This window comes from Lontra canadensis, unplaced genomic scaffold (assembly GCF_010015895.1).
Source record: "Lontra canadensis isolate GAN:19392208 unplaced genomic scaffold, GSC_riverotter_1.0 scaffold91, whole genome shotgun sequence".
Taxonomy (NCBI): Eukaryota; Metazoa; Chordata; class Mammalia; order Carnivora; family Mustelidae; genus Lontra; species Lontra canadensis.
Genome location: NW_022631085.1, coordinates 1,249,496 through 1,261,441, shown reverse-complemented (window position 1 = coordinate 1,261,441; position 11,946 = coordinate 1,249,496). Strand labels below are relative to the sequence as shown.

At 51.6% G+C, this 11,946-nt stretch overlaps 1 protein-coding gene across 1 annotated transcript; it reads right to left on the bottom strand.

The window, feature by feature from the left end:
* Window positions 1–295: 295 nt before the first annotated feature.
* On the bottom strand, window positions 296–4,146 carry ITPRIPL2 (ITPRIP like 2). The gene has a single exon (XM_032836205.1). It carries the CDS (start codon window positions 3,200–3,202, stop codon window positions 1,604–1,606), a length of 1,599 nt encoding a protein of 532 aa, XP_032692096.1. The 5' UTR covers window positions 3,203–4,146; the 3' UTR covers window positions 296–1,603.
* Window positions 4,147–11,946: the final 7,800 nt, after the last annotated feature.

Genomic DNA, 11,946 nt, shown 5'->3' with positions numbered 1-11,946 from the left:
GTCCCCTAAAGAAAGTTTAAAGAATTCCCTCAAAATAACTCAGAAGTTAAACAATGGCCCTATTCAGGTGGCTATTTCTGTCTTCCAAGTTTTACCTTTAAGAGTCTAAGGAAATACATGTCTTTGTCAAAAATATTTCAAAGTCCCAAAGTCTAACACTGGGTGGGACTGGCTGCATTTTCTATTAGGCAAGCAGATGATGGACTATTCTGAACCTAAACTAAACCCAAAGTGAGTTGGGGATATTTATGTGCAAAGAAAAAAAAAAACAGACTGCTGGCAGGAGCCATGGCCCCCTCCCCTCCTCCTCCCTCGCTCTCTTCTGCTGACTGCTGGTAGGTGGTCAGGGAGCACAGAGCCCAAGATACTGAATTCTATAGGAAATGCTTTACAAGACCTGGGTCCAATCAACCGCTCCTCCAAGTTGGCCTTAGGACCACTTAAAGGCTGCCAGGGCGATGGGAGGGAAACGTGGTAACCACTAACCATAACTGAGCACTGACCGAGAGAGCTAACTACACGCAAGGCACTAAGACAAGCATTTGCGCATTATCTCGTGAAACTCAGAAACCCCCATGCAGAGGAGTTTGTTCAAAAGGCTTCAAACAACAACAAAATGTTTCTGTCTCCAGGAAGCAGCAAGCTCTGGTGAGTCACCTGGATAGGCAAAGACTGAAATGTATCTTTCTCAAAACCCCATGTGTTTTCCCTGCGCACCAGTGTGGTCCTAAACATGGATCTTTTGCTACTTTGCACCGTGCCTGGCTCACGGTGGGCTCTCCATGAGTGGGTGTGGACTGGTACATATTCCAGGGTGGGCCTGTAGGGATGTTAGGCAAGCCTGCTTTTTAAGACTGCACATTTCTTAATAATAAATGTAACTGGCCTCCCTTTCCGATGCAACACTTGGCAGTGGCAATTACCACAAAATGAAAGGACTGGATCAAAATAAAGTGCTATTTGCTCTGGAAGTTTCTCTAACCAACTCTTGACTGCCTCTCAACACATGTGACTTAATTCTTTGCAATCCTGTCAAACACCCCTGATGGTACCACTTAAAATAACACATTAGTATTAATTTGAATAGTGGAAACAGTGTTCCTCAGAACATAAGCCCCTAGAATAGAACTTCAATTCCAGTTGTAGATAAAGATTCACACTTTTTAAAAGACAATCAGGAACCCAGGACAGAGCAAGTAGTTACAGCAAAAAAACAAAAAACACATTAGCTTCTTTAAATTTGGGAGCGAGGGCAGTTTCTCTGCAGCTAGTTCTTGCTTCCTTCATGGGGCTTCCCTAAAAGCTGGATCCTTCTGCAGAATCATTCCACACAAACCAACATTTGAACCAACTCTTAGCTGCTGGTGCTGGAGGCCTTTCTGTAGCTTGCTCAGAATACACCGGTAGGTGTGAACAAGATGCCATAGCTATACTGGATTGTGGGGCCAGGGGGGACATATAAGCCACCAAATGTCACCCTCCCAATTTTCCAACACCTTTGGCACCTCATTTCCTTGCATGAAACTGGCTTCATTGCCATCCCCAACCCATGTGGTGGAAGAAGCTTTAGGAGCATTAGGCCAGGTGGGGGCACTATCAAGGTTTATGGTTGATCTTCAGGGAACCCCTGTGCCCGCTGACTCCGGGATGGGGGGCACCTGTCAAGGTAGCGAGGACCTCCGTAGACCCGGAGAAGCTGGGGCAGCCTTCGCCAGGTGGACAGCAACCTCGATGCGGCAAGTTCCCGGGCTTGCCTGTCAAATGCAGCCAGGAGGTCAACCGGGGCAGCCTCACGCAGTACCTTGGGCAGGGGGCCCACCTCAGCAGCTGCCCCACCAGGGCCCAGGACGCAGTGGAAGAGCGTCTGGCGTCGCAGCAGGCAATCCCTAAGGAACTGCACTAATTCTTCCAACCGATCGCACAGGTGTGCCTCGTCCCAGCCTTGAGCAGGAACCCCCTCATGCAGCAGCACCGCCAGCAGCGCTGTCTTGAGCACATATGAGGACAGGATGCGTCCCCACTGGGCTGTGGCCCCCGGGTCCAGCCCGCGGGCGCCCAGGTCTCGCAAAGCTTTAAGTAACTGTAGGCACTTGAGGTAGCAGGCACCTGGAGGGGCCCGTTCCTGCACCCAGCACAGCAGCTTCTGCTCCTGCCGAGCTGTGTTCACACCCCACAGTGCATCCGTGCGCAGGCCTCCCGGGAGCTCGGACAGGGGCCCGACGGGTGAGGGTGATGGTGGTGGTGCCACGAGGAAAACGCCATCACCCAGATGCACAGCGGGGATGAGACGCACTGCCATGGACAGGCGGCAGCAGCCATAGTCGGTGCGGCAGGGCAGGATGTGCAGGGTGGGAGGCTGTTCCAGGCCGCCCGGGGTTAGGCTGACCCGACAACGCCCCTCCAGACTGTAACGCACGGTGGCCAGGGAGCGCTGCAGGTGCCCCTGGAACCAGCGCAGCACCAGCGGGGCAGAAAGGTGACGCCGCCCAAACACGTCCACGCAGAAGCCGTCGGCGAAGGGTTTGCAGTCCCGGAGCCAGTGGCTCCCGGAGGCCCCCGGCGGAGCCTTGAGGGCGCACACGAAGCAGCCCTGGAAGGCTGGGGCCAGCGCGGGCTCAGTGCCCAGGCTCCTGGGCTCCAGCGCCACCAGCGGCGGGAGACGCAGCGGCACTAGCACGTCGAAGCCGTCGGGCCGCCGGATTTTATGCTGCTCGTAGGCGCTGCCCACCTGGATGAAGTCTCCACGGAAGGCCAAGGCCAGCGCCCCGCCGGGGATGGGGCCAGGGGACCCCCGAGCGCGGCCAGCCCGCACCAGCTCGCCCACGATTCGGCTCACGTGCGCCTTGCTGTGGCCCAGCACGTGCGGGGACAGGCGCAACTCGTGCTCGTAGTAACTCTCCAGCAAGATGCCAAGACTCGGCTCTGGGAAGTGTCCAGGAGAGAAGGTGGAGTGGCTCCCCAGGCGACGAGACCCTGGGAGGAAGCGCTGCCGAACTGCGTGGCGACAGCGCAGGAGGATGTAGCCGAGGAAGAGCAGGACGGCTACCTTGAGCAGCGGGAAGCCGCCGTCCGTACCGTCGGGGGGCTCGGCCCGGGCGCCCCCGCTTCCCCGGAGGACATGGTAGAGGCACACCAGGGCAGTGCAGAGGCCGGTCACCAGGGGCCAGAAGACGCGCAGATTGAGGGTGTAGTGCACCGACATACCGGGCGCCCGGGGCAGCGGCGGCCTTGCAGCCCAGGGCGCGAGCCCCGGCGGCGCCCCCGGCCCAGCATGCGGGCAGCGCCCGGGCAGCCCCGCGGTCCGAGTCTCCTTCGCCTCCGCCGCGGCTCCCCCCTCGCAGGGCGGGGGGAAGGCGCCCTCCAGCTCGCCCCCGTCTCCCAGCTCAAGTTTTCCTTCCAGCTGCGGCCCGCCCTGCACTCGCGGGCCCCGGGCCGCGCCCTGCGCCGGCTGCACGCCTGGTCCCGCCCGGCGGCTCTCCCCGCCCGGCGCCCCGGCTCGCTGCCGGCGGCCAGCTTCTGACCCGGCCGGGCTTGCCTCCTACCCTGGGCGGCACTCCCGGGCTGCCTCTCGGCGCTCGTTCTCGCTCTCCTCCGCGCTTGTTCCCGTTACTCGGCCCCAGGAGTTTCCTCTTGCGAGGGGAGAAGAGTCCGCGCCAGCTAGCGGGGAGGAAATGCCGAAGTCTGGAGCCGTGCGCGGAGCCGGCGGGTGGCGTGGCCCCCTCCCCGGCCTCCGCCTTAAAGCGACGCGGGGCGGCGGGAGGGACTTCAGGACGCGCCTGGAACTGGCTTCTCGCGGGCCACCGCCCCTCCCTTCTCCCCAAAGGCAGAACCGGGAAGGCCCAGATTCCGGGGCGGTGGCCTCGTCCTGGGAGCCTCTGGAGTGGTGCTCACATAAAGTTACACGGGGAAGTTGAAAAGCGGAGAAAAGGGCTCACACCCAGCGTGTCCCTCCCCGCCCCCCGCCAAGCAAGTCGTGGCGCTGGTGGCGTGGCAGGCTCTGGCACGGAAGTGGCCGCTGCCACTGGGCTGCCGTCCCTTATTCAAACCACTATTTACTGAGCACCTACTACGTGCCAGGCCATAGGCTAGGAGCTGGGGAAACAGCAGTGGGCAAGATGACCCGAGGTTTCTGTTCTTCGAAAAGCTTACAGCCTTTCTAAAAAACGAAACCAAAAGAGAAAGGATCCTGTAGCAGAAAAAGCCGTGAAAGAAAAAAAAAAATGCGTGAGGGAATGAGAAGGCGGGGGCTGCCCCATGGAAGCCCGAGGCTTACGTGGGCTGAACCAGGAGGAGCCAGCCTTGGGGATAACAATTTCAGCTTTTACAGAGGACTTACTGTGTGCCAGTACTGTGCTAATCACCTTACACATATCCACTCCTCTTGTCAATCCTCTGAAACGTACACTATTATTTTCCCCATTTTTCAGATGAGGAAATGGGCATAGCCAGGTTGGGAGACTTACCCAGGGTCACATAGCTTTAGCAGAGCTGTGCCTTGAATACAGACATCTAGATCCAGAGAAGCCAGGGGGCAGGACTCGGGGAGGGGTGCCAGAGAGTCCCCCACTCAGCTGCTGAGAATTTGTCTGTGTCCTTTGTCAGGACCTGCACTGTGACCTCAGTCCTTGGGAAGCTTTGGTTCATTTCATAACAAGGAGCACTGCCTGAAATAATCTGGATTTGTTTAGTGAAACTGGATTTATTGAAATAATTATCTTTACTTACTTATGCTCATTGCACCTTCCCACCCACGCCCGCCAAAAGAAAACATTTAAGGAGAGCAAAGGTGAATGCATTAAAAATGTCAGAACTCAGCTGACCTCTGGGACTCAGGATGCACAGGGTGGCTGCGGAGTTAAGCATTGGGATGACTCCCAGGAAATCCTGGGATGAGCCTCTTGGAGCTAAGGAGACCAGCTTTCAGCTACAGCTCATGGTCTACTAGTCCAGGTTCTTCTGATGCAAGTGACAGAAACACAGCTAAAAAAATAACTTACTGTGTCATATTATCTGAGACACTCAGGGAAGCCTGCTTTGGTACAGTTGGATACAGGTACTCTCCTTCCTCCTTCTTCTCCTTCTCCTTCTTCTTCTTCTTCTTCTTCTTCTTCTTTTTTTAAAGATTTTATTTATTTATTTGACAGACAGAGATCACAAGTAGGCAGAGAGGCAGGCAGAGAGAGAGGAGGAAGCAGGCTCCCCTTGGAGCAGAGAGCCCAATGCAGGGCTCGATCCCAGGACCCTGGGATCATGACCTGAACCAAAGGCAGAGGCTTTAACCCGCTGAGCCACCCAGGTGCCCCTCTCCTTCCTTCTTAACTCTGTTTTTTTCTAGGTTGGGGGCATCTCTGCCAGGCCTTCTCCATATGCCCCTGGCTGCTCTAGCCTTATCTCCTATTAACCTCTGCGCAGAGGAAAAGAGAACTGTGCTTGCCTGAAAATTGTAGCAAATGCCATTCCTAGAGAGAGTCTTGAGAAATAAGCTAAAAGTGACCAAGTTCAGGGTACCTACCTGGCTGACTCGGTTGGTAGAGCATGTGACTCTTGATCTTGGAATTCTGAGTTTGAGCCCCATATTGGGGATAGAATTTACTTTTTTAAAAACATTTTTTTTTTTAAGATTTTATTTATTTATTTGAAACAGAGAGAGAGAGATCACAAGTATGCAGAGAGGCAGGCATAGAGAAAGAGGAGAAAGCAGGCTCCCCGTTGAGCAGAGAGCCCGATGCGGGCCTCGATCCCAGGACCCTGAGATCATGACCTGAGCTGAAGGCAGAGGCTTAACCCACTGAGCCACCCAGGCGCCCTTAAAAACATTTTTTAAATAAATAAATGGGCTCCGTGCTCAGTGGGTAGTCTGCTTCTCCTTCTCTCTCTGCCCCTCCTCCTCCACTCCTGCTCTCTTTCTCTCAAATAAATAAATAAATAAAATCTTACCAAAAAATAAAATAGGAATGTCTTGGTGGCTAGGTCGTTTAAGCATCTTCTTTTGGCTCAGGTAGTGATCCCAGGGTCCTGGAATTGAGTCCCACATCTGGGCTCCTTTTTCAGTGGGGAGCCTGCTTGTGCTTGGGCTATCTCTCTCTCTCTGGCAAATAATTTTTTTTAATATAAACAAACAAACAGTGGCCAAGTTAGAGAATGCACTGATAAACCTGACCTGGACTGAGTTGTGTCCCCTCAAAATTCATATATTGAAACCCTAACCCCTAATGTGACTATCTGGAAACAGATTTTCCGTGGTCGTTAAGGATAAATTGTTATAAGGATGGGCCCTAACACAGCAGGACTGGTGTCATTATAAGAAGAGGAAGGGTCATATGGGTGACTCAGTGGATCGAGCCCTGACTCTTGGGTTTTCTCAGATCATGATCTCACAGATCCTGGGAAGGCACCCCAAGTGGGGCTCTGTGCTCAGTGGGGAGTCTGCTTACAGATTCTCTCCCTCTACCCCTCCCCCTGCATGTTCACTCTCTCTCTTTCTCTCTCTCAAATTAATCTTTCAAAAAAAAAAAAAAAAAGAAAGAAGAAGAAGAAAAGGAAAAGACAGAGAGGCCTCTCCCCATACATATAAACACACACCAAGGAAAGAACCTTGTGTTGGCCAGGGACAGACATCTGTTGGCCAGGGAGAGAGTTTGCACCAGAAACCAGACCCTCTGCACCTTCACCTTGGGCTCTCCAGCCTCCACAATTATGGGAAAATAATTTTCTGTTGCTTAAACCATTCAGTCTGTGGTACATGGAGCCCCAGCTGACTAATACAGTTGGAGGTTGGGGGAGCCCTGCCCAAACCAGGGGGACTATAGGAGGGGTATCCCTCCTAGAAAGTCACAGCGCTATGCTAGAAGAGGGGGGAATGTTTTGGCATGCAAAAACAACAGGTGGCCGCCATTTGGGGATAAATCTCTTAATCTCACTTTGCTTCAATCTCCCCTATAATCTCTGGAGGAGAGTGGGGAATTTAATAGAGTAACATGTTCTCCCTAGTGGAAATGGTGGCGTGCCGGCTTCAGCCATATAAAGAAGGGCAACTCTCGATCACAGGAGAGCAAACATTTTGTATAAAAGGCCAGAGAATAAATATTTCAGGCCCTACAGTCTTTGCTCTGACTACTTGGGTCTGCTATTATAAACCCAAAGCAACTGCATTCATTTCCTGGGGCTGCCATAACAAAGAACCACGGGGACAGGGCGGCGGCGGGGTGGGGGGGGGGTGTTGCTGTTTAAAACAACAGACATGTATTCCCTCACAGTTCTTGAAGGCAACAGGGCTGTGCTCCCTCAGAGGGCTTAAGGGGAGGATCCTTCCTTGCCTGGTCCAGTTTGTGGTGGCCCCAGGCCTTCTTTGGCTTGTGGCCAGATCACTCTGCTCTAATCCCTGCCTCTCTCTTGCCGTAGGCTTCTCCTCTGTGTCTGTACCCTTTTCTGTCTCTTGGAAGGACACTTGTCAGTGTATGCAATCCTGGTGATCTCATCTGGAGATCCTTAATTACATCTGCAAGGATTCCCTTCCCCAATAAGCTCACATTCATAGGTTCCAAGTATTAGGACAGGGACATATTTCTTTTGGGGAGGGGGCTTATTGGAAGAGCCTAAGTTTTCCTTCTTATGTGTCTCCTTTGCTACGCACACTTCAAACACCACTTCTGGCACATCTGGCCATCAAATGCAAGGAGGTTATCCCCCTACAACAAACAATTCTCTGTCATACCAGCTGGGTGTCCTACAATTTAACTTGATTGTAACACACTATCTCCCTGGAGATGGTATCAGATCTCACAGGTTAAGAGCTCAGTCCCACCAGACTGCCCCCCGCACCTCAGACACCAATCACAACTAGTAGGTCTCCCCAAATGACCCACTATTCTGTCCAACTTGGGTGCACATTGGAGGTTCCTATAACCCCCTCCTCAAGTTTGATTAGTTTGCTAAAATAGCTCACAGAACTCAGGGGGGCATGTCTCCCAGTTTATTAGAGGACACGATAAATGTACTTCCATCCCTAGGGAGTTGGGATGCCCCCTTTTTTTTACAGGGAGTCATGTCACCCTCCCAGTATGTGGATGTGTTCACCAGCTTGGAAGCTCCCCAAGCCTGGTACTATTGAGATTTTACGGAGGCTTTCTCATGTACGCATGATTAATTATTATTTTTAAGATTTTATTTATTTAACAGAGAGAGAGAGAGAGAGAGCGCACAAGCAGGGGAGTGACAGGCAGAGGGTGAAGAAGAAGCAGGTTCCCCACTGAGCAGGGACCTTGACATGGGCTCCATCCCAGGACCCGGAGATTATGACCTGAGATGAAGGCAGATGCTTAGCTGACAGAGCCACCTGGGGCACCCCAGGCATGATCAATTATTAACTCAATTTTAGCCCCTTTCCCCTCTCTGGAGAAGTGGTGGGGCTGCTGAAAACATGAAGCTTCTCAACATGGCTTGGTCTTCCTGGTGACCAGACCCCTCCTGGAGCCAACCAGGAGCGCCCCCAGAGTCACTGCATTAGAAGAAAAGATGCTCCTAGTGCTGTTATCACCTAGGAAATTACAAGGGTTTTAAGAGCTCTGTGCCAGCAATCATGCACAGAGACTAATATATATATTTTCTATTATCTCACAGTGGGCCACGATTCACCCCACTACACTGAGCAAATGATGTATCACTGGTACTGTTTTTCCTGCCTCTAATCGGTTTCCATAGCTCATTTCCTCCAAAGAGTTCAAGGAACAGGCCTCAGAACTTTGCCCTTGGAAAATCTCCTGTATGTGTCAGAACAAACACAAGATCGTTTATTATTAATTTATTACACGCCTCTGTGGGTTCTCACCTTGTACCAGGCAAAGAGGAATGCCAAGGAAAATAGTCAGGGTGCTCTTTGTACACAATATGGGTGGATTCAGAGAACTGCCACCCCTTCAGTGACTTTTTTAAAAAATATTTTATTTATTTGTTTGACAGAGATCAGAAGTAGGCAGAGAAGCAGGCCGAGAGAGAGAGGAAGAAGCAGGCTCCCTGCTGAGCAGAGAGCCCAATGTGGGGCTCGATCCCAGGACCCTAGGATCACGATCTGAGCTAAAGGCAGAGGCTTTAACCCACTGAGACACCCAGGCGCCCCCCTTCAGTGACTTTTGATAATTATTTCCTTTAAAATATCCTTTAATGTTTAATATTTGACAAGTGCCCCTCCTGCTTTTTTTTTTTTTTAATAGATCAGCAAATATATACACATGGTCCTTCTAGCATTTCTGATATGCCAGAGGTGTGTCTCTGCCCTCGGAGGAAGAATGACAACACTGATAGAGGAAGAGAGAAGGCTGAGGTGACTCATGTCTCACAGGAGGCTTGCGGAAGGTTCATGGCGACGGGGATGAGACGTAGGATCAGGCTTTGAAGGATGGGAAAGGACATTAGGTTTGATAATATCATGGGCCTCCTGGATGCAGCCTTTCCGGAAGCACCATCTCCTTGAATACTCAGGACAAGCCCAGTGAGGCAGTGTTGTTATCAATGCCCTTTTGCACATGGGAAAAGTAAGGCTAAGAGAGGGTGAATAACTTATCCCAAGTCACACAGCTGGCAAACCTGACCCCAGAGCTGAGCGCTTAAACCTGGCACCTCACTCCCTTTCGCACTGTAAAGGGTTTTATGGCACAGAAAGGGGGCATCCTGGGGAGGCAGGTTAATTTATGTGTCTCTGTCCCTGACCAGGTGATGAGGTTCTTGGAAGCAGGGACATTGCCAGATTCAGCTTGGTATCCCCAACCCCCAATGCCATGCTGGGCACTTCAGAGTTTCCTTGAATGAATGAATAAGATTTTGAGCCACAGAAATGCAGGGAGGCCATCTGGGGTGACGGCAACAGAATGTACCATGCATGGAGGTCCAGGAGCCACGTGACAGTCGTGGGGAGCGGGATGTGTGAGTTCTTCTGTTGTGGGAGTCTGGAGTTGGTGAACAGACACTGGCAGGATTCTCGCGCCGTCCTTTCCAGCCTTCTCCAGCAAGCCTTCTTCTGGATCTAGGGCTGGAAAGCTGAACACATTCTTGGATTCTCTCGCACAGGGACAGAAGCTGCCCAAGATGGCCATTTTGCTAGAATGGCTGGCGGCAAAGGTGGGTGGTTCTGACAACCATGGCTGGGTCTTGATTCCAGAGGCTGCTCTCTGGCAGGGTCAGAGGCAGCAGCTCCCGTGATGGCCAAGTTCTGCTGTGTGGCTTAGGAATCTTTTCTGGAATGTGGGCTCAGAGTCCTTTCGTGCAGCTTTCTCAGTGCCCTCAACTGTATATGATAAATGGTCTATTGCTGTTTCTTTAAAAGTTTCCCGTTGGTTCTGTGATGCTGTCGCACAGCTCATCTCACAGGCAACTCAGAACACCCACACTGGTCTATCCTCTATTCAGAGAGACATGCCCATCAGTCATTTTTACAGACGTTACAGCAATGTCAAATGGATGCGTATGTTTCTAAATATTTACTCTGAAGTGACTGCACCAGGATGGCCAGCAACAAAGGAGCCTGCCACACGGCTTTGCCAATAATGCCACCCAATACTAGATGGTGACTCACTGACTCAAACTCATCTTTTCCCTTGGGGATTCTGAATGGGACAGAGAACCTGAGAGGAAGCAGGATTCAGAATTAAGCAGAAGCCACAAAATACGCCAAGACCTCGGGGAAATGGACACCATGGCAGGTCAGGGGAGGGTAGGAACGAGCAGCTGATCCAAGAATGGTGAGTGTCCGAGTCAATGTTGGGGCACTAAAGCCACCATGTGCCTGAATGACATTCCAGACCTCATTCCTGTTTGAGTGAGCACTGTGGCCTCTTTGCCTCAGATCCTTATAATAATCCCCACTGGGGTATGAGGTCACGTGAGGATGCCTTTTCCTGGTAGCTATGATGCAGGGGTGGTGGTGGCCTGAGGTGGGAAGGCGTTTTAGCCCCATTTCCTAGAAAACAGAACCTAGTATGTCTTGCATCTGAATGTGTTACTGGGGATGCAGATCCCAAGGGAGGAAGGAAAAGGACAAAAGAAGGGCAGGACAGGAAATTGTCAACACTGCATTGGCCATAACTTGTTACCTGATAGGATGGTGTGATTTAGAATAAGATATATATATATGGTCAGGGTGCCTAGGTGGCTCAGCTGGTTAAGTGCCTTCGGCTCAGGTCATGATCCTGGGTTCCTGGGATGAAGCCCTCCACCGGCTGCCTGCTCAGCGGGGAGTCTGCTTCTCCCTCTCCCTCTGCCCTTCCCTCCACCCATGCTTGCTCCCTTGCTCTTAAATAAATAAATACATAAATAAAATCTTAAAAAGGAAAGAAAGGAAGAAAGGAAGAAAGGAAGAAAGGAAGAAAGAAAGAAAGAAAGAAAGAAAGAAAGAAAGAAAGAAAGAAAGAAAGAAAGATAGATATATACAGGCTTCATCCCCATTCCTGGCACAGAGCAACTGAAACCTTTGGAATAGTCTTAATGAGGAAAGCAATCAAGGTGTCTTTTGTTATGTTAATGAGGTGGCTTCCCAGCTCAAGAAGGAAAAAGACTGGTTGTCAGGAGAACCAACCAAGCCATTACTAGGTTGAAAACTTTCAGTCCTACCCCCGACCTCTAGGGATGTGGGAGGGGCTGGGGGTCGAATCAATCACCAATGGCCAATGAGTTATTCAATCACGCCTATGTCATGAAACCTCCATAAAAATCCAAAAGCTTGGGGTTTGGAGAGCTTCCAGTTGATGAACAAGTGCAGATAGGGGAAGAATGGTGCCTGGAGAGGATGTGGAACACAGCCCCCTCCACCACCACCCTTTCCCAATACCTTGCCTCATACCTTCCTTCCACCTCTGTCCTGTGAGCAACTCTAGCAAATTGATCAAACCCAAGGCCTGGTGGGGGTGGGGTTTTGGAACCTCTGACTATAGAACCTCCCATTGGTCAGAAGCACAG

Coding starts and splice junctions, on each gene's coding strand:
- ITPRIPL2 (XM_032836205.1), bottom strand. CDS start 3,202: ATGTCGGTGCACTACACCCTCAATCTGCGCGTCTTCTGGCCCCTGGTG.